General features: G+C 36.5%; 1 protein-coding gene across 2 annotated transcripts in view; it reads left to right on the top strand.

Moving 5' to 3' along the window:
* The window catches only part of LOC117243161 (zinc finger protein 628-like), a 33,606-nt gene extending 10,973 nt beyond the window's left edge, over positions 1 to 22,633 (top strand). For both annotated transcript variants that reach the window (XM_033510410.1, XM_033510411.1), the window contains 2 exons: positions 5,163 to 5,313; positions 21,176 to 22,633. In XM_033510410.1, the coding sequence (XP_033366301.1) occupies positions 5,163 to 5,313; positions 21,176 to 21,468 (444 nt within the window). In that variant the 3' untranslated portion in view covers positions 21,469 to 22,633. The remainder of the gene's footprint in view (positions 1 to 5,162; positions 5,314 to 21,175) is intronic.
* The last annotated feature ends 5,298 nt before the right edge of the window (positions 22,634 to 27,931 follow it).

Here is a 27,931-nt window from a genome sequence, read left to right on the forward strand (position 1 = left end):
AGGAACAAGAAATGAAAAAGTATAGTTACGAATTTCTCTTCCCTTTACCATCGAAATGATCATAAATTTATCGCAAGAATATTATAAATCAGTTTTCATGTCTCATTTATCTTTTCCATTGAGTCGATCGATAAATCAATGAAATTATATATGCATGTTGTGCTATTTTAGTATACAGGGTGATTGGTAATTGGTGGTACAAGCGGAAAGGGGGTGATTCTAGGCGAAAAAAGAAGTCGAAAATATAGAATACAAATTTTTCGTTCGAGGCTTTGTTTTCGAGAAAATCGACTTTGAATTTTCGCTCGGTACGCGTGCGGTACGTTATAACGGATCTCACTGTAGATCGTTGTCTCGATGGAAAAATTAAAAAAAGATTTTTATTCTATATTTTCGACTTCTTTTTTCGCGTAGAATCACCCCCTTTCCGCTTCTACCACCAATTACCAACCACCCTGTATATTATACTTACTATATTATACTTTATGTAACGATTAAGCAACAATAACTTTTCATTTTATATCTTCTATAACTGTAATTCGCTATATTATTAACAATTTCTATTCTCAATTTTGCTCATCGAATCTATCAATTCGTTCAGACGCAATATTTTTACCATTATGCTCCTATTATCTTCGTTATAAATATTATCGGAATTTCATACAACGATAAGATCACATTTTTTTCAAAATAGTAATTGGAAGATTAATACCAAAGGTATTAGATTATACACGATTTGCAATTTTCTTTCATCTCGAACGATATTTAATACACTACACAGGACCACAAAATATCCACAAAGATATCAAATCCCTGTTTAGCTTTCGCTTTTGTAGTGCGACTGATCGTGAGTGGAACAGAGCTCGACGAATTTACATTTCGTTTTATTTACATCGTCGATAGCTACACAGTAAACCCGTTTTTAGTGGCCATATTCCAATTTCGAGCAGCGCCTTACATAATAACCGGAGCGCGAATTCTCACGCATCTGTGAGAAATTTGGAAATTTCACAGAACGCAACGTAATAGGGAAAATTACGTAAAATAGCGAAAGTACGCTGCTTTCTATCCTACTCGATAGGCAAAAGGATTTTCTATCGAGCTTCCACTTCCCAATAATGTACTGTAAGATCTTTACTACAATTAATTTATTTACAATAAATGGATTAAACAGACGTTGGTTAAACAGAAAACGATGGTTGTTTAACGTCAACTAATCACAATAACGTATTATAATTAAGACAATTAGATGGTTAATTGGCAAGTCTCGTCACCACGGATCCAACGCTCTCTCTCACGCGGACCACACTCTCTCGACAACGCAATTCGCACTCTCTGACTTCTCAACCAACACCGACTATTAATTCGTCTCTGTCCCTTAGCATCCCTTTGTCTTTCGTCTCAGCCGCACCACGCACTTGTTCCTCAACCCATTGTTCATAGTTCGCCTGATATCTCTCAGACCTCTCGTCCACGATACTACAGTACTTTGAAAAATACGAATTCGCGTGAAAGTCCACGGTGGATCATGTTGATGTTTATACAGGAAATGTGTACATATTCTCCCGAATACCTCGTTTCGTGTTTTACTGGAGTCGTGGAAAGGAGAGTGAATGCAAGTGTGGAGCGTGCGGTTTCCGTGTCGTGGAACCCTGTCGAATTTCCGACGAAAAGAAAACGATGCGGTTTGGGAAAAATTTTGACGGCGAGCTCGGTTTCGCGACGCGGCGCTGTCAGGGCGGGCCTTTTTTCGCTGAGAATCAGGATCGTATGACGCGCGTGTGCCCCAGATATCCTAATATGTCCGGTGGCTGTTACGTGTCGCGCGTAAAACTGCGGCCAAGCGAGTTTCTACTTCCATTCAATCAGCCGTAATTTCACCGCCGCCTTTTGTCGTGTTCCGACATTCGTCAAACGCTTGACCCGCTTCTTCGCCACGTCATGTCACGGTGCACTTTAGGGCACTTGCGCCACCGTTCAGCCTACCATTGCGTGACTCCCATGGATTTCACCTCGAACGTATGCAAATACGAAAATCGAAGGGATGATACGAGCAGCCAGAATTCACCGGCTCATCGACTCACCGACGAAGGGGACAGTGTTTTTACGATAAGCTTGCCAAGCTTTCAAAGTTCCAGTCGTAGCTCCAACTGTGAATCATAGGATTCTCTGACTTCGAATCCTGATCCGTAACAACTAGAATCTTTCAAACTGCTGTTCGTTGCTTAAAATTCATCAGACACTTTCTGTCTTTCATGAAACTTTGACATTTCGTTCGTGCAATCCAGTTCGTAGGAATTGGGATCTCCTGTTTGTAATTCACTCGGGCTATCAGAGAAGCCGTTAATCAGCGAGGATTTTATGCTCGTGCGAGGTAATGGTGCAGAAAATTGTCGTTGATTTCCTATCCCCTAAGAATTTTCTAGTTTCTCTTCGATCTTGTTGCAAGATGTTTCGCGCAAACGATCATTTTCCGCTGTATCACTATCTTGTACCGTATCCATTTCTACTGTATTCGTAACGTGAAGGCAACGTTTCGACAATGTTAAGAAATAATGTTACACGTATACGTAAGTATACAACGCAATCAGTCGGGGATGAATAAAAACGAATGAACGGAACCAGCGGTTAACCATTTTTCTCAATCTTTGTAAGCGGCACATTTTGACCTGAATTTAATACCTCGCTTACAAACATCTCGCGATATTTCGACTGCAGTCATTCGACGTGTTATACCGTTATGTACGAGAACGCAGATTCCGTATATTGTTCGAAGATATCGTTGGAAATTGTACAGCAACAGCCCAGACCATGATACTTATTACAAGAGTTTCGTACTTTATTTTTCTGGCATTAAAAGTTATGCCTTAACTGCTTAATTCGGTACGAAGGCACAAAAATTGTACGACGTTAAATTTTATACGCCCGATAACACTGGATCTTATCAGGTATTTTATTTAATTTAATGTTATTTAAAGCTGAATGATAGAAGAGGCGAACGTAAACGTAAAAATTCTGTATATGAAGATACGGTGGGACAAGCGAGATAACAATCTTGCTTTTTATTAACGATATTCTATCGAATATCCGCAAGAAAAATTGCCAAATACTAACTTGAAATTTGATTTCGATGCCTAAGATATTTATTTCGATAGAGAATGAAGATTAAAATAACAAAGAATATTTTTTTTTAAAATACAACTCGTTGCGAAAGAAAAAATACACACGACTATTCGAAGCTGCTATACTAGGGGGAAAAATATCATCGCTGATCCATCTTCTTATTCAAGATGATTAATGGACACTTTGCATGTGTTTTAATCTTTGAAAAAATTTATTTGAAAGCTACAAGCTATTTTAATAGATAGAAGCTTTAACAGATACTGTAATAGATGCAATGGTAACGATTAAATACTAACGCAATACGTAGAAAGTAGAAAGATACGATAATAAATAAACAAAATAATGTTTTTAATCGTTTCATCCAGTTTTTTTTTTTTTTTTTTTTTAGTAAATCGCGTATGTAAAGCATTTGGCAAACCGTAAAGAAAGAGAGAAACAAATTCTCGTAATTCTTTTGTCATCGAGACTAACGAAAAACCTGCTGTATTTTAAACAGAAGAAGAATGAGTTCTCGTGACGTTGTTGAACGTCATGCTCGAGGTCGTTTTGATCGCGCATTAAGCGTTCCAGAAAGAAAATGAGATCAAAGAAGACACGGGACGTTTTTTTGCCACGGTCGATACTTGTTCGGGGAAACCTCGAAACGGACGATTTATAAGCTCTTCGGAAGCCATTACACGTTCTACGGTCTCCCAGAGGGGCACGCGAACGAGTTTCGGTGAACTTCTTCGGTGTCGTCCAAATGCAGCAAGCGGCGCATCGTAAGCTGCATTCTGCTGCTACTTGATCGCAAGAAAGCATTCGAAATTCTGCGAGAGCATTCAGTTTCATAAAACGAGCAGTGAAATTGGCATGCATGTGAAATTATGTAAAATGGATATCGTAGAAGATCGATTATTTCGAGTAACTCCATTTCTGTCGATATACGTATACCGATATCAAGTATACCGATAGGAGAAAAGAAAATGAAGAAAATTTGCCATCGTGCGTCGCGATCGAAATTATAATCTGAAATTGAAGGGTCGAAAGAAAATTACGTTTCACAAGTGGACAAGTGTTTCCGCAACTTCTTAAACATCCAAACGACGTAAGGGCACGTGAAAAGAATCGAACGAGCTGGAACATCGCGACAAGTTAATATCGTAATATCGTTCCTTATTATTGATCGGTGAGGGATGTGAATCATGCGTAGTCGTAGCTCTCTACCGGTACCGGTGCACGCTCGTAATAATATCCCGCTGTAGCGGTTTCGTACGCGATTCCACGCATGTACCTACGCGTGTATCGTGAAAAGAGACACGCCTAGGTCGACAGCATTGTCAGGACTGGCGCCCATGTGACAATAAGCCCGAGGAGAAAAACCGAGGCTCCGTGAACACAGGTGCGCCTGCCGGCTCGACGTCGTCCGCCTTCTTCCTTCCACATTTTTCATCATCTATACCGATTTCGATTTCTCCAGGTCGAATCGTTCGTTTATCTTCGTCGTTCAACAGTAATCAATTACGCATTTTCCTTCCTCCTTTGTTTCTACTGTAATTCCTTTAGACTACGTTTCAGTTTTCGCGAATCTTATATCAATTACCAGCGAACATTATTTCGTTGATTTTTCACTTGGTTGAACGATAATTTGCGAGGTAGAAAGAAAAAGTGGCGAAATAATTTCACTGAGAAAATGAACTTCTCGCGAATTGATTTATTAGGATGGCAACTAAGTGACTGCGGATTTTGTCATTGGATGGTATTGACAAAATCCGCAATCGCTTAGTTGCCAACCCAATACTAGAAATGTTATGAAAGTTCGGTTTAAGGCATCGTGAATCTAAAAGCACAGAGATCAGGGTAAATTTTGCATCAATTTGAGACGTGTTTTACAGTAAAACGTTTGAAAATATTCAACGAATATGATACTATGCAAAGTGTATTTTTATGATGAAAAAGTTGAAACAAACGCATGGAGAATATGACGAAGAATATGATACCTAGTCAATAGTTATTAGACTTGGTTCGACTTTCTAAGATACCCTTTTATTCTGTTACAGTGTAAACAATGTGGGAAAGCCTTCAAACGTTCGAGCACTCTCAGCACTCATCTTTTAATACACTCTGACACCAGACCGTATCCCTGTCAATATTGCGGCAAGAGGTTTCATCAGAAATCAGACATGAAGAAGCACACTTACATTCATACCGGTGAGTCTCGTAATTAAATTACTACTTAAGCTCTTAAAGTGTACAACGACCATAGGGGAAAATATGGTGAATCAGATTTACCGTGAAGTAATTTTATGTTTCAATACACTGTTGATATTCTATACAGTGTAGCATCAAAAGAGCCTTTTTATTTTTAACTATAATCGGTCTTAACTATAACTTCACTAGCTGGACGTTATAAAATGAAAAAGTCGACTCATTTACGATTTAAATATTTTAATTGTTAAAAATGGGATCGTTTGAGAACAAAAGTATAATCGTTAAGACAAACAATACTTTAATATCTACTGGAAGGAGAGGAAATATTTTTTTAAATTACAAAGCAGCTGGAAATACAGGCGTTTAGGTTTAAAATGAAATAGAGCGACAATTTTGATAAACTGTTACTCTGTAAAATAAAAAGTAGAGAACGTGATCGTAATCTCTTCATAAAGTCTGTCTATGATTCTCGCTCCGTAGTCTTCGAATAAAATATTGAATTTTTCCAGCAGTATCGTTGCCAATCGATGAAACAGTTGCCGTCAACGACATAAAAAAACATATTTCAGAGAAAGTTCTTCTCGCGTTGGCGCGTCTGCAAGCGCAACTAGTTTTGTAATTGAAGAAACTTTGACGTTTGTTTTTCAATTATTCACGCGACTCGTGCCGCTTCTAATATGTTCGCTCGCTTCCATTATTCAGCTGACCATCGTTACGATCGTCGAAAACTGCAAATATACGTTGCAACATGTCGGAGACATGGCAACTAGAGTTCGCAACTTTGTCAAGCTCACCACTGTCTCGTCACTTGTTACCTCGTGAAATTCCCATTGGAACGAAACTCCTCAACTTTTTTCAACTTTTCTGCCCCTCGTTACTTTCACCAAATTCATATCGCGACGATACCTTTGCCCGCGATACTATAAATTTTCATTCTTTTTTTTTTCATATAATTCGTCTCGTCACGTTTTTCACGTCGAAACGACACCTTTCGTGAAATTGTTCGCGTTGAATCGATTTTCCTAATTTTTTACCATTTTTTCTGTTGGTTTATTCGAGGCGAACCGGATCAACGACTCGAAACGATAGCGATATGTAACGTGAACAGAGTTCTAATTTCGATCCGATATTTTCAATATATTCTTTGTCTCAATATATTTTTCAAACAATATGTTTCGTGTTTCAACGCTTTATTAAAAATTAATCGAGCCTCGAAGAATAGCAAAAAATATAACAAACTATTTAAATTGTCAAAGAAGACCACGAACTAATTGCAAATTTTCGAAAACCGAATGTATTTTTCACATACACCGAACTAATATTACTTTTCTTTAATCGACCATCGTCCATTGGATTTCCGTCGAACAGGTAACGTAGCTGTCGTCGACGAAACGAAATTACGCTTATCACGTCGGATACGTGGCATGCACGTTCGCTGGGTGTAACGATACCGAAAAAGCCGGTGTCGTGGCTCGTCCTATAGACCGCGCCTTTTTGATCGACGCGACGCGTGCATGTTAATGCGCACTATATGTATATGCACGTGTGATAGAACGCATCCTCGGCCAACCACGATGATACATACGTCCTCGTCCCTCTTTTACGCTCTAATATACATACTGTTTACGCGTGCACCTATGCACGGGCCTATCGCCGACGCTTCCTGAGTGTCATATGCCTGTGAATCACGCATGGTCATCGTATACTTCGCTATTGCGAATTGATCACGATAGAAGTTACGGTTTGTTCGAAAGTAGAATGAAACAGGATCGTTAGGTATAGAAAATTATGCAATTCTTACATATTTGTTCGATATTAAGTTGTAATTGAATTTTATTAACGATGGAACTTTATGTTCCATCCGGTGAAATATGTGTGCCAAGTAGTTGCAATGAAACACGAGGCACGTATCGACAAATAATCGACGTATATTTTAAAATGGAAATTATATGGATATCCCATCGTGACGTGTCATGCAAAGCATAGATATATCGTTCCCTCGTCAATTGAAACGGTTATCTCTGGAAATATTTTTTAAACCTTTCAGGAAGGACAAAATAAACTTGGACAGTTGATTCAGCGCACACTTGGTACGACGTTAATCTTAAAAAATTCATCGTTTCGATGGTAAATAGCTTTTCAAATGACGAATAGTACGAGTCCGATGATACGATGTCGTTTAAAAAACACGATGACTTGGATTTCTTTTATCGAGAAAGAAACTCTCTGAATAAAAGTTTAAGAAACAAACGTTTCAAAGTTTCGTATCGAGATAAACGTTTTTATATTAAATGTGAAAATAATTAAATGTAAAAACTTATGGAAGATTTGAAAAGGATCTATAAGAATATAAATAAATAATAATTATATAGGACGTATACGAATGAAAAATAACAGATATTAAACAAAAGATTTTTTCATTAGACGTTTCACGATTATTTCTTGAATTATCATGTTAATGTAGTAGGAAATAAGATACATAAATGTGTCTATAATATTCGTCACGAGCAGACTTTAATGGACTTTAGAACCGACCCTGAACACATTTGTTATTTGTCTAATACAATACTCGAATCATATTCATGAAGATGTACGAACACGTTCTCAAGAAATCGCTAATACAATAATGCATTAAGCATACACCGCTGTTATAGCCCTCCGTGATATATCGACAATTATTTATACATAATTTATCGAAGAAGATAAATTGCGAATGAAACAATTATCTGGACGTTTCGTTGCTCGACTATTTTATGAAATTTGTATAAAATATGCAACTGTTCGAAGTAGGAAATTCATCGTTCGTAAGAAAGATAAATGATAAACCAAACGATAGTATTCGTGTGTTCAGATATTAAAGAATATAGTGGAAAGCTTTTCACTTCGATTTTCAACGTATGTTGTTCGTGTTGCAATGCTCGTAATTTTCGCTTAATCGAATTCATCGTTTCAAAGGCACAATAAAGAAAATTATACTTGCACGTACCTTATTTTCCATTGAAGCGTCTTTTTATCTCAAAATGATAATAACTGATATGGAATTTGATACATTTGGACCAAATTAACTGCTATTTAGATATTTTATCAAATTCAATGGCGTGCAAATACTTTTTATAGCCCCGAGCAATAAGACTGGGAAAATATTGGACTGGCAACTAAATGATTACGGATTTTGTCATTAGATGGTATTGACAAAATCCGCAATCACTTAGTTGCCAACCCAACATCTAAGAAAAGAGAGGAAAAAAGTCAAAAGACGTGGAAATTTGAAAAATTGGGACAGTTATCGGAAAGAGCAAGGTGTAGCCTGAGATCAGGATAGATCGGGACGAATCATGGGATAAATTCGGGAAACTAGAGCATTCAGCGAGACAGGGCAGAGGAAAACGTAAAAGATGTCAGGGTTGGAAGACGTAGCGGGCGAAAGGTAGGGTAGAAAGATCGTAGAATAGCTCGAGGAGGTGCAAAACAAAAGAGCAAAAGTGAAGAGAAAGATATGGGATAAGCGGACTAAAGAAAGTTTTAGCGAGGAAAGAAGGTTGAAACAAGTAGGATAATTAGCCGATAAAGTAAGTCGAATAGGAGAGAAAGAGAGAGTGAATGATACAAAGTGCACGGATAAGATAGCTTTGTAAATATAGATATTTGTAAAAAAAAAAACGTGCGATTCTCGGCTGCGAGGCCGAATAGAACATATTCGATATTTTTTGTAGCCACTGTATAAATATCACGATGCTTATGTCTATTCCCGACGAAACGATATTACGTAGTAATGTAAATTGAAAGATGCATAAATAAAAGGAAACAGCCAATTTAATCTAAGAAGAAATCTTGATCGGTCGCGAGGGGAACATTTTAGGGACGATTTAATCGCGTTTTCCGATTCGAACGACCGGAAGGAGATATACGAGTGATGGGAAACGTGCTGCTTGTCACGGATCGGGGAGTTTCCGGTTAGCCACGTGGCCGACCACGAGGATCGCCGTGTCCCTTTTTAATTAGCGTCGGGCGTCGTAAGGGTTCGACGTGTACCTCCAGACACATTTTATCCATTCGCGTAAACGATTCTGCCCTCGTTTCACGGAACAACTACTGATACAAATTTAATCGCCCCTCGTCGCGATTTCTTCCTATTGATTCATCGTTAAGAAAACAACGGAGAATTTACGATGGTTGCTTTACCGCTTTAACGTTCCAAGCGGTACAGGCGGACATCGAATTTGTTGTTGGCGAATAGACTGCGAACGTCCATGTGATTTTGCACTTTTATGCATATTGATCGAAGATGTGGAATCCTGACTGTTAAACTTTCTAAAGAGTACTTTGTTATGGAGTTTACGTAACACGCGTTCTATACATTTTTCCAACGTTATTTCAAATCATTCGTGTACCGTGTACGTTGCTTTGTCGGAATGTTTCGAGGAAATTTCTTTGATAACGATTTTATAGAAAGCTGAGTTTTGCGTTGCGAGATATCAAGCGAATAGAATTTATGGATAGAAACGAGCAATTCGTGTTTCCTCGTTACCATTTCCCTATTCAAATAAATATATGGCACATTAAATAAACGTAAGTATAAATTCTAGTTGATTTGTTTCTTTTAACTGCCGTAATTATCATTCGAATAGTATTTTAGAATATCAGTGGGAAAACCAGATTACACGCAAAATTATGAAACGCGAAATATCGATTAGGTTTCTGTAAATAGGTACATAAAATATTGATAGCACAATTTTTCCTTTTAGTTAATTTCATTTTAATTGGAGCACTTAGAACTGGGAATATGAAACGTCAAATAATGTTAGGTAAAATTCATTTTATTATAATATTTACAGAAGTTATTTAATGTATATTCGATATTTTATGAACCAACACTGGTTATTATTGTTAGTCTTTTTTTTTTTTAATTGCGTTTAAAAACAGCTATATGTGCTTATTTTCACGCATAATGGCGATAATCTACAAGGTGGCACATAATACATTTACGGTTTTAATTATCGCTAGTTTTATCAATGACAACTTATGTTATCCAGTTCTCGGTTGTAGTAGCATATATACGCGCAAAATACATACTACATACGCAGTGTATCGTGAATTGGCCTATACTTCAAAAACGTGCAAAAATGGACTAATTTGTCATAATTTTAATTTATCTACAAAATCTTCAAAGTAATTTACTGGACTAGACGAGACTGGCTTTTTTCCCGGAATTATTTATCGTATTGTTTGGTCATAACAAAGAAGATATTACGAACAGAGCTTCTTATTTTGATCTAAAAACTAAAAAACCGATCGTTTCTCAAGATACACGTAGCCTGTGAGAACTAGAAATCTTCGATTGCTACGAATAGACTGCCTACGATACGATACAATAATTTATCGCTTATAAAGACACGACGAGAACTAACAGAATAAACGTTATTTAACAATGGTACATTTTCAGATTTGAAAGATACCTCCACTCGTTGTACAAACATATCGTTTGATCGATACATTCGAAAGCGTTATAAAATTTCTTTGTTCTGTCTCCGTGTTCGTACATGGAATTAAAAGTAACTCCTTATTCCAATTCATTATACTTTGGAATATTCCTATCTCCAATTTCCTAGTTGGAAACAAAACTCGTCTGTCATCGGAAAATGCCACATAATTAACGGGTGGGTGAAATATGTACAGAGTTATTGCGTAATGCATAACACCGAGACATGTGCACCGCACACTTGCAATGTTTTCTTTACGTCCGTCTTCCCCTTTTTCTTTTCCTACGAATCGCTGAATTATTTCGGTAAGTAATTTCAAAGTTGTGGGTTCCATAGAACGACAAGAAAATTCGAAACAGACTGTGTAAGCTTGGCAATTTCAAATAAATCTCTGTTTAGCTTTCGTTTCGTAACTGCGTTCGCAAAAATATGAACTCGCTGTCTACTCGCTATTTTCTCATTAATTTATTCATACCGTATACATTACATGCCGTGTACATTAATTTCTATATTTTAGTAATAATAATACGCGATCAAAGTGTTGGAACTTAGTAGCGTACGTACGGCAGACTTTTCAACGTGTATTGGCTTCTCGTAGCGTTCCGATAAAAGCAACCTTGACGGATAATTGCGCTTAATTGCTGGGGAATTATAAGAACACCGCGTGGACGAACGAGCATCGAATTCTAATGGATCGGCGGAAAGTAAAGCGATTTAAACGTCAGATAACAGCCGACCAAGCTACGGTTTCTTTCTGAATATTATTTAGCTTTTTCGTTTTTGCGATTTAACTTGTTGATTAGTCGCTAAAGAGACGGACACCTAATGTTATGTTTTGTTACACGTGTAGCACGTTATCGTTATGTGTCACGTTTGGACTAGTATCAGTATTTAATTGTTGCTATTAATAACGGTCGGTATAATGCGACGAAAATTGTAAATGGAAGTCGCGAAGTACTGGCTGATTATACAAAAGAAATTATAGAAACTAGATCGTTTATCATAAAGAATGATATGTGATTAATGACTCCACTTATCTGTATGTTTTAATGTATGCCACAATGTAGGAATAAAATATAGGATATAAGTTCAAATACGCGAAATCTACAATAAGCACGTTGCAAATTAGTGCCATTTCCATGTACACGATGCTTCTTTTACATTCCATATTCGTATTTAGTATTCTACACTGCGTTATTTCATTTTTTATAATAATTAATAGCATCAAATTAGACGATAACGTTCACCTGGTAATTTGTACAATATGTTTGTACATCTTTGCAAGTAAATTAATCGAGTTTCATAAAATAACTATGTCACTAACTAAACTAATTTTATATAAAATATGCTTTTGAGTCTAAGAGATTTGAAATTTTCTGCAGCCAAAACACGTTCCATTTCCATGTACACGATGTTTCTTTTACGTTTCATATTCGTATTTAGTATTCTGCACTGTGTTATTTCATTTTTTATAATAACTAATAGCATCAAATTAAACGATAACGTTCACCTGGTAATTTGTACAATATGTTTGTACATCTTTGCAAGTAAATTAATCGAGTTTCATAAAATAACTATGTCACTAACAAAACTAATTTTATATAAAATATGCTTTTGAGTCTAGGAGATTTGAAATTTTCTGCAGCCAAAACACGTTCCATTTCCATGTACACGGTGCTTCTTTTACGTTTCGTATTCGTATTTAGTATTCTACACTGCGTTATTTCATTTTTTATAATAATTAATAGCATCAAATTAAACGATAACGTTCACCTGGTAATTTGTACAATATGTTTGTACATCTTTGCAAGTAAATTAATCGAGTTTTATAAAATAACTATGTCACTAACTAAACTAATTTTATATAAAATATACTTTTGAGTCTAAAGAAGAGATTTGAAATTTTGCTGAAGCGAAAACACGTTCCATTCAGATTATATTCCATCTCTACTTCGTTGCCAATTTTCTACAGAGCCACCTAGTATATTTGCATAAACATCTCCGGTCTAATCGTTACAACCGTTCGAACAACCAAACTTTTATATCATGGAGAATATTAACTAACCGGTTTAAAATTCATACGCTTCTCGATGTCTGTTTTTCGTTTTTGCTATCGTTGAGGAGAAAGATATATAATCTCATACAATTCACCGGCATGATATAAGACTAGGGTAAAGGATATTCGACGACGACTACCGGAGGGCATAAATGAATCGTGAGGAAAGATTCGTTGAACTCGAACAACAAATTGTACTCTAAAATACGGCAGCACTGTAATAATCCTTTGGGTAATAAGTAGAAACCCGGGCTGAACAGTGGTTACACGCAGTTTGTAAATTGTTTGCCGGACTTTTCTATAGCGAAACTTTGCCGTATAAATAATTCCTGTGGGAGATACGACACGCCTCGTCGTCACAGTATCCACCCTGTTCTTACCTCTTCGCGACAACACGTTTGAAATTTTATTTCACATTTAATTCTCAACAAAATACAACAAATAGAAAACGTTCTCAGCGTCGTTTCTCCTATGATCGTTGTAATAATCTCATTTGCGTTATACCTGAGCAATTTTAAGTAATATTGCCATATACATTTTACGATGAAGCAAAGTTACATTTTGTTTAAATCTTTCTATTCGAAATTGGCGAGATTATTTGGATAATAAAAATAATATCCACTTTTTGCCAATAGAAATTGACGATTAAATTAAAAAAGAAAGGATCAAAAGGTAGAATTAAAAGAATTAGGAAAGAATTAAAAGGTAGAATTGGAATAGTAGAAATAGTAGGAGGAAAAGTGGAATTTAGAGAACATTAAAAGAATAGAATTATTCTCAATGATACTCGAGTTATAAAGTAGAAAATACGCGCAGAATTGCGATACATTACGCGTCATACATTGTTACATCTCTTTCTGATTGCTGTGAAATTTAAACAGAAAATAAGGAAAGAAAGAGTAAGAAAACGTCTGGATAGAGAAATAACATAGCTATAGTTCTTTCGAATAGACAATAGGTGAGCAAGTTTCCCCTCAAACCAGCGATATAAGCAATTGAAAATAAATATAAGAAAGACATAGAACAGGAAGCAGCGATCTAAGGGAGGTTATCGCTAAAGTTTTACATACATGCGGTGGTCTTTCTTCGTTGATACACGCACATCATGGTAAATTGCATACCCTAACATGTACTTTCATTGAAATTGTCCTCTTGCCTGGCAAAAGCCGATGAAACATCGCTTTATATCGAAATGAGTATATCGAGGAATTTTATTGTCGTGTTCGCATTAAAAAGTTTCGATTGCAGATTCTTGCACCGTCCACTCCACTAATCTATCACGTCGAGTTATCGTTGTTAGACGATAGTTTACTGCTTTCTTTTCTCTATCGCTTACTAAAGCGATATTTCAATTAAGGCTAAAACGTTCAATTTCGTGTTCGTATGAAAATTAGATTTCCTACTTTCCATTTCGCTTTATTTTATTATATATTCGTCGTATAATAATAATAATAACAATAATAATGAAAAGCCATACCAGTCGACTGTATCTTGTAATAATTTCTTAATTTTATTATCAGAATACGTAAGCAATATACAAACGTAGATACTCGTACGAATCATTGACTCTGAAGAAACTTTGAAACGAGGGACGAATAAGATTCCGAATCAGACGATTTCCGATACATGAAAATCCACTGTTGGTGGACGACGTTGGTCCCAGATAATCCACGCGACGCCATTACATGAAGTTCATTAAGCGGTCGCTGCATAATTAAACTGGCGGGCTGCTACCAAAACACACGCACGTGTCGACACACACGCGAAAAGGCCGAGTATCCAGTGCTATCATTAAAATCGGCCACGAAGTAAACGTTTCAGACGGTAAATATTTAAGTCGACCGCTAAGGGCTCGGTAATGAGAGTCGAGATGGATCGATACATGGCCACGTACGCGTACAAGAGGACGAATACGCGCGTTCATCGGTTGCTGACACACTTGATAAATATTACCCATCGGCTGAAATTGCTTTCAAATTTCCTCCTTCTTTTGATACGCCTTTACGAGATTGTACCGGCTTGGCAACTAAGTGATCGCGGATTTTGTCGTTAGGTGGTATCGACAAAATCCGCAATCACTTGCTTGCCAAATCAATAATTCTATGGCGAGTAATTCTAACGACCGGTCGCTTCCTTTTTAACGTATTTTCGCTGCGATGGTCATGCACGCGCGATCGTTCACCCTCGACGATGAGATTTTCTAAAAGGCGAAAGGTGCAGGTGCTGTGTAAACTTGGGAGATCATCGTCTTTCAGTTGAACTTTCAGCAGTTGGAAACGATTATGATATCGATTTCGCTTCTTAAATTATGATTCTGCGAAGCTTTTAGTTTAGATAGTTGTTGTTTTTGTAATTCTATATTCGCTCTAAAGGGAAGAAAAGGTCGTAGAATTTTACAATTGAAACACGATTATGTTATATATTTTGCTAACAATAGTTCATTTTTTTTTTTTTATTGTACAACTGTTTACTGGCAATGATTTTCGATATTACGTTAGATTCGAATGTTAAGTTTTACAAAAATATTGATAAGCAATCGTACGTTGTGGAAATTTCTACGGATTGATAATTTTTTATTGAACGTTTAACGTACGGTAAGTGCGTTTATTATGTCATTAGAAAACCAAGGTAATAAGAACCACTTGAATTACCACTTAATCAGTGGGATTTCGTGGCTTTTTCTACGATTACTCGATAAATACCGATACTGTGCGTATCATGACGCGGAAACATTTGGACAAACAGAAGGATCACGATTTTTGCCGGCTGTGTTTTCGAATGTTTTTTCGGCTCTGATCGCCAGTTGCAACGTCGAGTTTATCAAGCCCGCATACAATTTCACGAGTACACGTCACATTTTTGGCGTTATCTGTCGCGCAAACACAGACAGGAATCACGAAAGGAAAAAATAAAAGAACGTAACGCGGTGTACAGAGATCGCAGAGTCCGTTCAAGTTCAAGTATAATTAATTAACATCGCAGCAGAAACGCAAACACGATAGAATTAGACTCGAACGATTGAACGGTGAAATTTTAAGAATCGAATTTGTTATAGGCGAAATATACACACGTATCGAGATTCGAACGGAATTTAAAGTGCACAGGTAATTTTTTCAAAGTTACATTTGAATAACGAATACTTAATAATATCTATTGCACCGAAGATAAACTTGAAAGCAGCTTTTGTATATTTTTTAAAGAACGCGAATTTTTATTGCTTTAAAATTACTTTGAAAGAAGCTTTTCTATATATTTTAAGATATCGCAACAATTTGTTGCTTTTCCTAGCGATCTGCTGCATTCGATCGATACGTTAATATTTAATTATCTTTTATATTTTATTCGGCAATCACCTTGACTGAAACAAAGAATGTCCTCTTTAATTTTGACACGTAAAATAAACTCAGTTTCAATAAAAATGATAAATTAGTCGAAAGAAGTGGTTATTTCAGGTCGTTACTTTTTATTTTTATTCCAAACAAAATTTCTCCAAGTATGATCTTGATTAATCAGTTTATTTTAAATCCATCCAGCCGCTCGACTAAAGCAAACAAAATCAAACAAAAGATTCACGATTGATCGGAATTTCCTTTATCGCTTTTATTTTTAAATCATTTCATTTCAAATCAAACTTTTCTTTGTCTGGCTGCGTTGTCAGCGTGCTAAATGAATTCGTGAGAAGATGAATTTGACATTTTTTTTTTTTTTTGACCCAAGCCACAGTCTAGGAAGAAACTTCTTGCAGTGTAATGAAAAATTTATTACTCCGTGACGCTTTCACTTGGGAAACTACAAGATGAAAATCGTTTGCCCGCCGTACACCGTCGAAAGAGCTTTTGAAAAGACATTACGCTTCCGCTGCAATATGTTGTTCCTCTGATATGCAAAGTGGAACTCTTTAGCTGGCCATACAGAACGTTTCTGTGATCGAAATACATATAAGCACGCGACCGATTCTGTGTCATTAGGTGTTTCCTCCTCTTCATGGGGAATTTCTCCTGTTAGGTTCTTGCACACGTTGTAGTAAACGCGTAAAATCCAATGAATGCTAATAACTAGATTCCGTATATTTATACGAATGCATATTTCCAAGAAAATAATTAGAAAAATGGTACCTGGATAGAAAATTAGTTTACTTATTAAATATTATAATGGATATTTTTATGTACATACTTACAGTGGTGTACAAAACAAATTTTAAATAATACGAAGAGACAGCATAATTTTAGAAAATAAGATTGTGATTGACAGATGAGAAAGGGCAAGCAGATATAATGCTCCAAAATAAACAACTTGTTACCAACATAGTTTTCTTTTGTTCGCCATTGTAAGTGCAATAGAATATACTTTACTAATCAAAATATTTCATTTCCTAAAAAATAGAAACTTTGTGAGTAATACGAAGAAACAGCATAATTTTAGAAAATAAGATTGTGATTGACAGATGAGAAACGACAAGCAGATATAATGCTCCAAAATAAACAACTTGTTACCAACATAGTTTTCTTTTGTTCGTCATTGTAAGTGCAATAGAACATGCTTCACTAGTCAAAATATCTCATTTCCTAAAAAATAGAATCTTTGTAAGAAAACTCAAACTTTCAGCAATCAGATAATTTTATTGCCCGGAACATTTAATGTTCGAGTTACTTCTATGTAACTATGTGCTATCTTTAACGGTACCGTAGAATCCTGTTCGACTTATTGGAAAGCATCGTTAATAATTCCTTTGTGTAATATCGTCACCTTCGTCTATCAATCTATTTAGAATTGTGTCTAAAAAATCGTACGCTGACGCAGCTATGTTCGCCATGTTTAATTTACGGGAAAATCATTTCGATAATAACGTAGCACCACTCGATGAGGATACTCGTGTAGACAACCATCTTTCATTAGTTATAAAAGGGTTAGGTAGATCGAAAGCCGAGCGAACAATTACGATAATGGTATTTTTCCTCGCGTCGTCCTAAGCGGTGACACAAACGAACCAACGCTTGTGATAACAAGGCGTCATCATCGTCGCGTTCCGCCATTGTTCGTATTTATAGCGGACCCGATAAGTCCGATGATATATCGATGCAAATCGATTCGCAAGCAATATATGTACGTTGACTGAGAAACGAAGGAAAACGAAAGGGAAGCCGTGTGACGATTGCTGGTGACATTTTTATCGCTCTACAAGAGAGTGTTATCGGTCGCCTCTTTCATTCTCTTCCGATACCCTTACGCTTTTTTATTGATTGCAAGTTGGTACTTTATTCTCTTCTTTATACCTCTCTAATTAATTTTGTATTCGTCTATTTTTATTCTTTATGGTACGAATGGTAATAAGTATAGGAAAGATAAAAAGTTTCGTTTAGGTCGGTTGTCATATTTCCCTACCAATTTTCACTTCTTTCCAATTGCTTCTAATTTTTCGCGAACAAGATTCGTCACGATTACTTTGACATTCCGTTCATTCCAAATTCAAGAATGAAGCATCGAACATCACGAATCGAAGCATTGCGCGTCTCTTCATTGGTAGATTCCTCATCCTGGAACATAAAGAAGGAACTAAATCGTGAATATTAGTTCTAATTGCTGATTCGAAAAGGAAACAGATAATCATCTTGCATTTCCTTCGTTTCCATCTCTTCCCCGCTTGACTTATACTTGTTCCTTTTTCTATTCAATTTATTTCTTCTTTTCTCCATTACACATTGCTATTTCTCACCTCTCTCTCTCTCTTTTGCTTTTACTATCCGTTCTCCTTTCACTGCCATACTTTTTTTTTTCATCTTCCCTACTCCTTTCCACCTTCTTCTCCACTCTTTTTCTCTTTCCCTTTTTTCTCTTCTTTTCTGCTGTATCCCCCAGCAATCTTCTCTTCTCACGCTGCCGTTCCGTTCACAGTTTCCCCTCTCCAAATCATTATTATACGTAGCAACGATCTTTATACATACTTAATAATCTTCTCGTCTCTTCTTACACCCCGTGCACAATTTCTCTGCAAATAATTATTGTACATATTAGCCTATAGTCGATCGAGAAAATGTCACACGTTGGCCGTGGATAATCGGAAAAACGAGCAATCCACGAACCTAACCGCGATGAGAATTCCCTCTTTTTTTTTTCCCCTCCACACCGCGAGTTTTTGCACCCTCGGAGATAAATGTCGCACGATCACGGTGACGTCGGCCAGGACGAAAATTAATTTCTTCTCGATAGAATCTTAACGACGATGGGACCCCCGCGGTACGCAACTTACGTATGAGCCGTTTTATCGGCATTTTACAATCGGTTCCAGTGTTTGCCTGGAATTTTTCGAGATAGAGAAAGAGAGGTTAACCGGGGCTGTTTGCACGATTTATCGAGACGATCATCGTTAGACGACCGCTCGAGGTCTCCTCCGAACGAGTTTTTCCTCTTATCGGTAGCCCGATCCGCATAAAAGATCGTTCTTAAAACCAGGCTGATAATGGTTCTCGAGCAAATATTTAAGTTTCCTGGAATTTTCTTCTGCACGGTTCACCAGCGGAACTTGGCGGGCGTTCGCGCTTAATAGCCATCCTCTGTTTGCTCGGAACGTCGTGCGCACTGAATTACGCTCTGATATCCGCTCGGACATATTTAAAAACAGGTATTTAAAAAGCAGTTAGAGTGGTACACTATGAATATTTAGAGGCAACCGTATTCAACGTGTAACGCGATGTCGCGCCGCTTGAAATTTATTCTTTGCTCGCAATCTTTATAGCTCGTGGACTGAGTTATAAGCGATATTCGATTTTTACTCTTTTACTCGCCTTTTCTCTTTATAGGGATTTTTATTATTGATATTCTAGTTGAGACATACACCGACAGTAGGAAGACGAAAGATAACAGAACCTACCAACCGACTTACAGCACACAAAATAGAATACAATTGAAACGTTGTTGCGTGTTATCCACTGTCCACGACACAATCTCACGTATCAAATTTGCTGCTTGGCTCTAGGCAGCCAGCTGTAAATATGTCGTAAAATAGGAAAAAAAAAGAGATATTCTAGTTAATATCTTTGTAGGATGGTAGCGTTGAATCGGTGAACTAATAAACTCTGTTTTCTAGTAGTTTATCGGGTTTCTTTTGTAAAATGTATTGTATTCAAAAATTCTTTTTTTTTTTTTTTAATTTGCAAGAACAGTTTAAAGGTTTGAAAGGTTGAATCGCCTGAAAGAAAAAGAAGCGCAATGGAGGACACTTTTCTCGACGTTGACGCAAACAGATTGCTCCAACTGTCGGCGACAAACAGATCGCCACGATTTATAGGTTGATTCAGGTGCGCTCAGCTTCACCTTGACTCATTATTCCAAATCGCGTTCGACTTCTTTCCTCGCTCGTTAATCGAATTTGCAACCTGCTTCACGATTATTTGTCACGATGAGTAACTGTAAACGCGTGAGATACTTTGTTGCCAGAAATACGATGTTTGCAGTTTATGTTCAAATACTTTTACGCGTAACATAGTATAAATGAAAAATCGTTAGGTTTAGCAAATTTCATCTGACAGAGGATTTATTAATCCTGTGGCATAATTTGCGTCGTTTTAGCCTCGATCGTGCTTCTGTTGCTATTTATCGCGCAACAGTGAACTATTATCAACTATTCCACACGATGTAACTATAAACCAAAATTTTCCTTAAAACATTTTAACCCCTTGTAGCGTGACTCGACATCAGCTTCTATCTCAGGAAAGATTCTTTGTCGCTCGAAAGATTCTTGGAAATTGTTTCAAGATATATCATACGCTTAAAAATTACAAAATACAACAATAGTTTGAATAATACACTGGTACTTAAGCGAATTTCTGTCTTCCTTTATTTATTTAAATTGTTACTTTTTAGTTAAAGTAAAAGCGTTGGGAGCTGCTGGTAACGAAATTGAAATAAAATTCCGAGTGCAAAGGGTTAAAGATCCTCTTGCTCGTTGAAGCAACACGTAGAACGAGTAATAAAAATTCGAGTATCATAGCAAGGTTGAAAAAGAACAAATATAAATGTTGAAGCTTAACTATCGCGAATTATAAGCACAGAGAAAATTATAACACATGATAGGGAAAAACATTGTGATTTATTCGATTCCTTTGTCTATGAACATATCTACGGTAACCAACAAATATACTAAAGAAACCAGGTAAAATCGTCAGAAATGATAAATAATCGTTTAAAGAACAACGTGACACGTGTCACGAGACAGAGGAGACAGCAAGCTTCGTAATTGACTAACTGTAAAAAGAAAATGAGTAAAAATAGCGAGTTTCAAAGTTTCTCAAATTTCTAAGGTGAAACCATCCGTAAATCGCTGTTGCAGGTGAGAAGCCGCATAAATGCGTGGTGTGTGGCAAGGCGTTCTCCCAGAGCAGCAATCTGATCACGCACATGCGCAAGCACACGGGCTACAAACCGTTCCAGTGTGGTCTCTGCGACAAGGCGTTCCAGAGGAAGGTGGATCTGCGACGTCATCGAGAAGGACAGCATCCAGCCGCCCCGGCGCTCGATTATCGCTCGCTCCAACTACCCTCGCAGCCCGCCAACGTCAAACACTCTCCTCCTCTACAACCTGCCCCCGGTTATCACATGATACCTGTCCCCGGTAATAGTTGAGATTCTTTCACGATCTTGTCACGAACACCGTCTGCCTGTCATTTCCTTCTTCTTGCTCTTTGTCCCCGCGTGAATGCCGAAGAGGCACAGTTGAAGAGAGAGAAGTACTATACATAGCAAAATGAGAGATAAGGAAGAGATGGATATGCGGATGCAAATTGGAAGATAATGGATGGATAGGATGATACAGTATGTGTGTAGGGTGTTGAGAGGTTTGTTGAAGATAACAAGATAAGAAAAAGAGCGTGTGTTATTAGTATCAAATAGATATGAAATCTATTCTCGTTTCGGTAACTGCGGTAGATTTGAAGTTCAAGTATTCTTTAGGGATGTTGCTGTAGCTACACTTGGTAAAGCTACACTTTGTTCAGATTTTAACAATCCTCGGAGAAATTCCTTAAAGAAGAGAAATTCCAATCGAAAGAAATATTATAAAAGTTCGAAATCGACTCGAAAAATGAACTACTCTTAATTACAATTGCTACGTGACGAATGAAAGAATCATATTTTAACAAATTTCGTAACTTCCAGTACAACCAACGATCGTACGTTGTACAGAAGAGAACTATCGTTTTTCCAAACGACTCGAATCACATGTTTCCACGTCTTTGGAACGTTACGTTCTTTCTCAACACCCTCTGTTCACGCTCGTATGCAAAACACGGAAATATTAAAAGATCGGAAGAACAAACGAGGGAGAATGCTCGTTTATACGATGCACGGTAGTTCGATCGAGATTCAAAGCGGACAAAAGTACGACCATCGTGATCGAAGAATCACGCATTCCACGAACAATCGCTTATATTTCGAACGCAACAAATTTGCATTTTCTATCGTCAAAGGAAGATTCGAACTGCGTAACGAACGTATTAGATGTAGGCAGACACCTGTTCCAAGTGGCTGGCCCTGTTAATAACCGGTACTTGTATACCTGCGAGCTGTTCAACAATGAAAAAACGCCTTAGGGGAGGCACGCTTTTGCATATTTCTCGAGCTAAACTAGCGGTCCTCGGCGAGTGTTACGAGATCGACCACTGTTTTGAGGTAGGGAACCTTCAGCCGTCCATTATTGCTGTACTTTCGGTATGTAATGTACATGTATATATATAAATATACATCTTATATAGATATATATTGACAAAAATTATATGTTATATATACATATGTGTGTATAATTATATACATATATATAATTATATATATGTATATATATACACACATACAAGCAAGCAGATACGTGTGTATACATATGTACACGTATATACGTGCGTGTAACGTACAAAGATACGTATTTAGGAAAAATTAAAGAAATTATAGAAGACTATGGAATTTTTTAGTTTAAAAAAAAAAAAAAAAGAGTATTGATTTTCGATATTACTAATGAAATTCAGCGGCGTATTTCGCGAAAAAGAAAAGACGCTATCGTGTGTTTGCATGTGTGTACACATATATCGGCGCGTATAAATCCGTATAATATTATATCCGAGCCAGCGTTACCAATTGCACGTGCAGGGTTTTCAAATACTTAGTTGTATGCTCATTTACATTTAGAAGCGATTTTGCTAATCACTTAATCGCTCGAGTGGCAATGTGTCGAGCGAAGTATAATTCCGTAGATCTTGGTATTTCATATAAAAATATAAAAACCATTTGTTAGTGTTGTAAGAAAAAATGTATAAACAATCTTGTAACATATCTGATCTTTAGATATCTGATCAAATCTGTGGGACGAAAAATAATTGAATTTGAATCTTGTAAAACTTTGTATGCCATCGTCATCTCTAAAAGAGACGACGATAACGAAGATACAGTATAAAGTGTAGCTAATTGTAATTAAATTGCCACTCGAGAGATTGGAAAGTAAGAAGTTCTTTCGAAGTGTGTTTTTATATAATAATTAAATATCGATCGAGTATCGATTAAATGTACAGTCGTGCCGCAATAATCACCATGCTGCCCGGTATTTTTCATATTTTTTACTATTTCTACCTCCTGCAATCAGACTCACGAGTGGACAGAAGGTCTATTTCAAAGGAACGTGTCTTATTTAAATTAGTCGTTTTTATTAATAACGCTATTTCATCGTACTTTTTAGTTTAGGAATTTTTGATCGCAAATACGAAGATGAATTATTATAAAAAAAATAAGCGGATTTTTCTTAATAAAGCAATGCGATTGCTTGGCAATTATTCGCGCGATATTTTTAAATATGTACGAAATTTATATCTAGAATTGTAAAAAATGTGTATGGATAATGTTAATTTTATGTTTAGGTAGAAGTCTTATTTTTTATTAGCTTGTAAAATTCCTTTTTCGAAAAGTATAGAAATTATAAAAAGAATTGTATTTTCCAAAGCCAAAGAAATGTTTATTCATCTTGTGCAATTAATATTAGTTTTATTTAGATTCTCATAGAGAAATTAAATGACAAAATCTCATGTGCTTTTTATTTGCGATAAAAATTTCTGCTTAAGTACCGAAACTCCACCGGTGCCATCGAAAGCAAAAAACAGATTTAAACTCGCGTTAAATTCGATCTAGTTGAAAGAAAAATCCCATAAATCGGAAACTTGTATCTTTTTATCGGCAATTTCTCGAGCTTGGAACCACTCGTTAAAGAAATTATTAGTTAAGCGCTGTTCTTCGATACGTTCCGCCCTTCAAATTGTACTAATTGCACAAAAGTAATTGCGAGAAGAAAAAATTCGGGGACTATGTATTGTAAATAATTTTATGTTCTCGTCGAATTAGGAGAGAAACGAGGCAGAAAGGAAAAAAAAAGGACTAAACGATTTCACTAGAAATTCGATGTCTGGCAAAGAATCATAGCGGCTAGAGGACCAAAGATATATTATAAGTCGGACCTAGTCGAATGGTATTGTTCGGGTCGAGATGAAAATTCAGTGAAAATGTAAAAAATCGCCACGCCCGAAAATTCACCAAAGACTTTGGTCCTTTTTTGCGTACGTACGAATTGTATTATATCTACTGTTAAGATTAATCGATCGTCCGATTGAGAGCGAGATATCACCGTAAGAAGTTGATATTTTTTCAATGTCTCTAATTACAATCGTCGAAATAATTGTTAAACCGTGCGATCGCGTCTTATGGTTATGACCGTAATTATCGAATTTTAATACGTCGACGAACAAAGATTTGTATTCGATCGAATAATCAATCTTAACCCTGGAACTATTGTAATTAATTCGTTTTCACGACCACGTGGATCTTCAAGATCTGCCTTCTTGGGAAATATCATAGCCACTGATTTTCCACGATTTTTCAACGAAGTGATCGTAACAATTCTGTAAATTTATTTGGAACGTTCGATTATGACAAAACGATGATCTAAGGGTTAACGATTAGTGAAATTTAGATAAGGATGAAAGACCGATAGATCGATAAGTAGATTTAATCGTATGAGAGCGTGAGAGGCGTGCGATTGTCGAGCGTATTCGCGAGGGACTTGTATTAATCGGTAAAACCAAAAAATATGTTCATAATTGGTATAAAAATGGTATCAATTGAATAAATTGTTTTTCTTACAAAATACATTTATATACATTTTTCTTCTTTGCGATATAGAAAGACAACTTTCGTTTGATTAGAAATCAACGTTATGATCGCTACGTAATAAAATATTAGAACGTAGCAACTTGCGTGAATTTGCAGGAATAAGAATCGTCGATATTTAACAAGCGAATAGCATAATTCTCTGCCTTGTCGATTGTAATTATTCCACGGTATAATTGACGAAATTACCATAAATGACGATCAACATAATCAAACCGTGACATTACTGTATCTACGATCTTCCTATACTTCTTCGACGAAGAAATAGCAGAGAGGAAAAGTGACTGATCGTAAATTTAGCAGAATTTCTGAAATTGTCATAAGTAGATATTAACACGGTGAAACTGCGACATTTTCACGCTAATTGTTATTTCACAGTTTTTAAAAACCGAAAACGCCCGATTGTCAATGAAAAGTGACTCATCGTCGATGAATAAGTAACTGAGCAAGTGAAAAGTTGGAAATGCTTTTAAACCTACTCTATCTTGAAGGTAATTAAAACGAGGAATAAAATTTATCGCGCGAAGCACGTTTCCTAAATGAAAAATGACCGCATAAATAAATAATCGCGTTTTATTTGGAAGAGTCGCAGCTAACACTTCTTCACGAGAGGTCCTCGAAAGGTATCATCAATAATTTCTTCCATTCTCGCTGCCTGGTCACGTGAGGCGAATAATCGTGTAAGAGTGTAGGTTCCATAGCGTTTCGCTTATCTTTGTTATAACAGTTAACGTAGTTCACTGCGACACGTCGCAATATAAATAACGAGTCGGTAAACAATAGCGTTTTTCTACAGCCATTCGCGTCACGCTATGCGGATGACGAGCTTCATGCTACTACGATACAATTACAATTCGCGTTGTTTCATAATCTTAATATTTTTGTTAGGTGATCCCGTAACTTGTGGTCCGTAAATATATAACGTGGTTTTTATACGAAATTTTTTTATAACAAACGGAATAGCGTAAAAGGGAATGAGAAGGTAAGTAAGAAAGGGCAGACGAGCAAAGTAAAATAAAATTAGAGAAAGAGATGGCGTAAAATTCGTCGAATAACACAGTGGTAAAGATAATTATAAAAGTAAGACAATCAGGATTCGATAAATAAAATGTAAAGGATTATAGCGTATTACTTGCTATAATAGAATCCTTGTCGTAGTCATGACTCTAACGTTTCATTAAGAAGAAGAAAAGGCGCCCATTAAAGAAGAAGGAGTCACGTTAAAAAAAGAAAATTCCTTTTTGTCGAAGTAACTACTTCAAGAAAAACTCTGACCTGGAGACCTGGAGACCTAGGCAGAAAATAAAATTTAGTGAAACAAAAATATTCTAAACAAGCAGAGGTGTATATTATTGTGCCCTTATTATTATGTTTTGGATTACAACGTCTAGGAACAAAGCAACTAATAAATAGATTTCTATTTATGTTTCTTGTAGCTTTTAGCTAGAGCTACAAGGTTAACTTTTTTGGTAATGTCCTTTTGCTATAAATATATGAACCTGCTCCCTATCTATTCTATTGTATAGTAACACTAAGAGAATAAGGATCTGGATCAGCATAATCTTATACGTTATATTTATACCTTTATTTATTTCAATACATTTTTCTATTATATTACAAATTCATCCACTCGTTCTTCTATCAGTCAACAACCTCAACACTTTTGTTCACCGTCAACGACAGATTGAAATGGACACCGTGAACAATAATACAACGAAGAGAAACTGTGTCGATCTATGAACGAATACACACAGAAAAAATGCACGCGTTACGAATAAGCGTTTCTCGAATGGAATAATTTTCGTTCGTGTTATTTCGTATAAGTTGAGCAACGTTAAAATTATATTTTCGAAAACACAACACGAAAATAACGTATTTTCAAGTATCTCGTGTGGAACTAACCTCGTATGGATCTAACCTCAAAATAGGTTTGAGATAGAACGGTTGAAAGACGATGGTTCGAAATTGAAACGTTTCTGGTGGAAACTTTAGAAGCCTGCGAGCGAAGCAGGTGAGAAAAAGGTAGGTAAAAAAAGAAACACGAAGCCAGGATCGACGATGTAATAGATTATCGACGATTATCCTTCGCCTTAGGGGCGTATTATCAACGGCGGATGCTTCCTTGCAAGGATATGCGATGAAAGCGCGATAGAAAAAAAGATAAATTACCGCAGATATCGTGTTCTTCCTTTATCTTAGCCGACGTTGGTCCACAGATTCTTGTCAGAACGTTTTATCGATCTGACACGGTAAACAATCACCTACCAAAACGTTTCAATAAAATCTGCAAATCGAACGAGCAATCTTTTGAACTATAAATGGACCAAAGAGTAAGAACTTGACGCGTTAACGAATTTTCACATCTTTCAGCCGCTGTGTACAGTTCAGAAAGTAATTGTCAGCTCGACTGGAAAATTTCTAGCGATCGACGTCTCGCAAGTTATCATTTGGCACAAAATTCGACTTCAAAATCGTGGGACCAGAAACGGTCGAGAAATCACCTCGCTTTTGCCTCGCTATTTATTCCAACTAAATTTTCACATAAAACACAATGGACAAGTAATTGAAATACGTCAATGTACGCGAGGAATTGGGAGGAAAAGTTTACGCGATACGCTTACGAACAAGTGATCCTTAATTGTTGAGTGTATGTTGATCCAGATCCTCGCTCTTACAATGTTATAATACAATAGAAGAAGCTATTGATAGGGAGCACGTTCGTGTATTTCTAGCAAAGGACATTAGCAAGAAGTTAGCCTTGGTGTGTAGCTCTAGCTGAAGGCTACAAGAAACAGCAATAGAAATCTACTTATAGCTCTTTTGTTTCCAGACCTTGTAACCCAATACATAATTCATATTTAAGGGCACAATAATATGCACCTCTCTTTAT

This window comes from Bombus vosnesenskii, unplaced genomic scaffold, assembly GCF_011952255.1.
Source record: "Bombus vosnesenskii isolate JDL3184/JDL3185 unplaced genomic scaffold, Bvos_JDL3184-5_v1.1 scf7180000013265, whole genome shotgun sequence".
Taxonomy (NCBI): Eukaryota; Metazoa; Arthropoda; class Insecta; order Hymenoptera; family Apidae; genus Bombus; species Bombus vosnesenskii.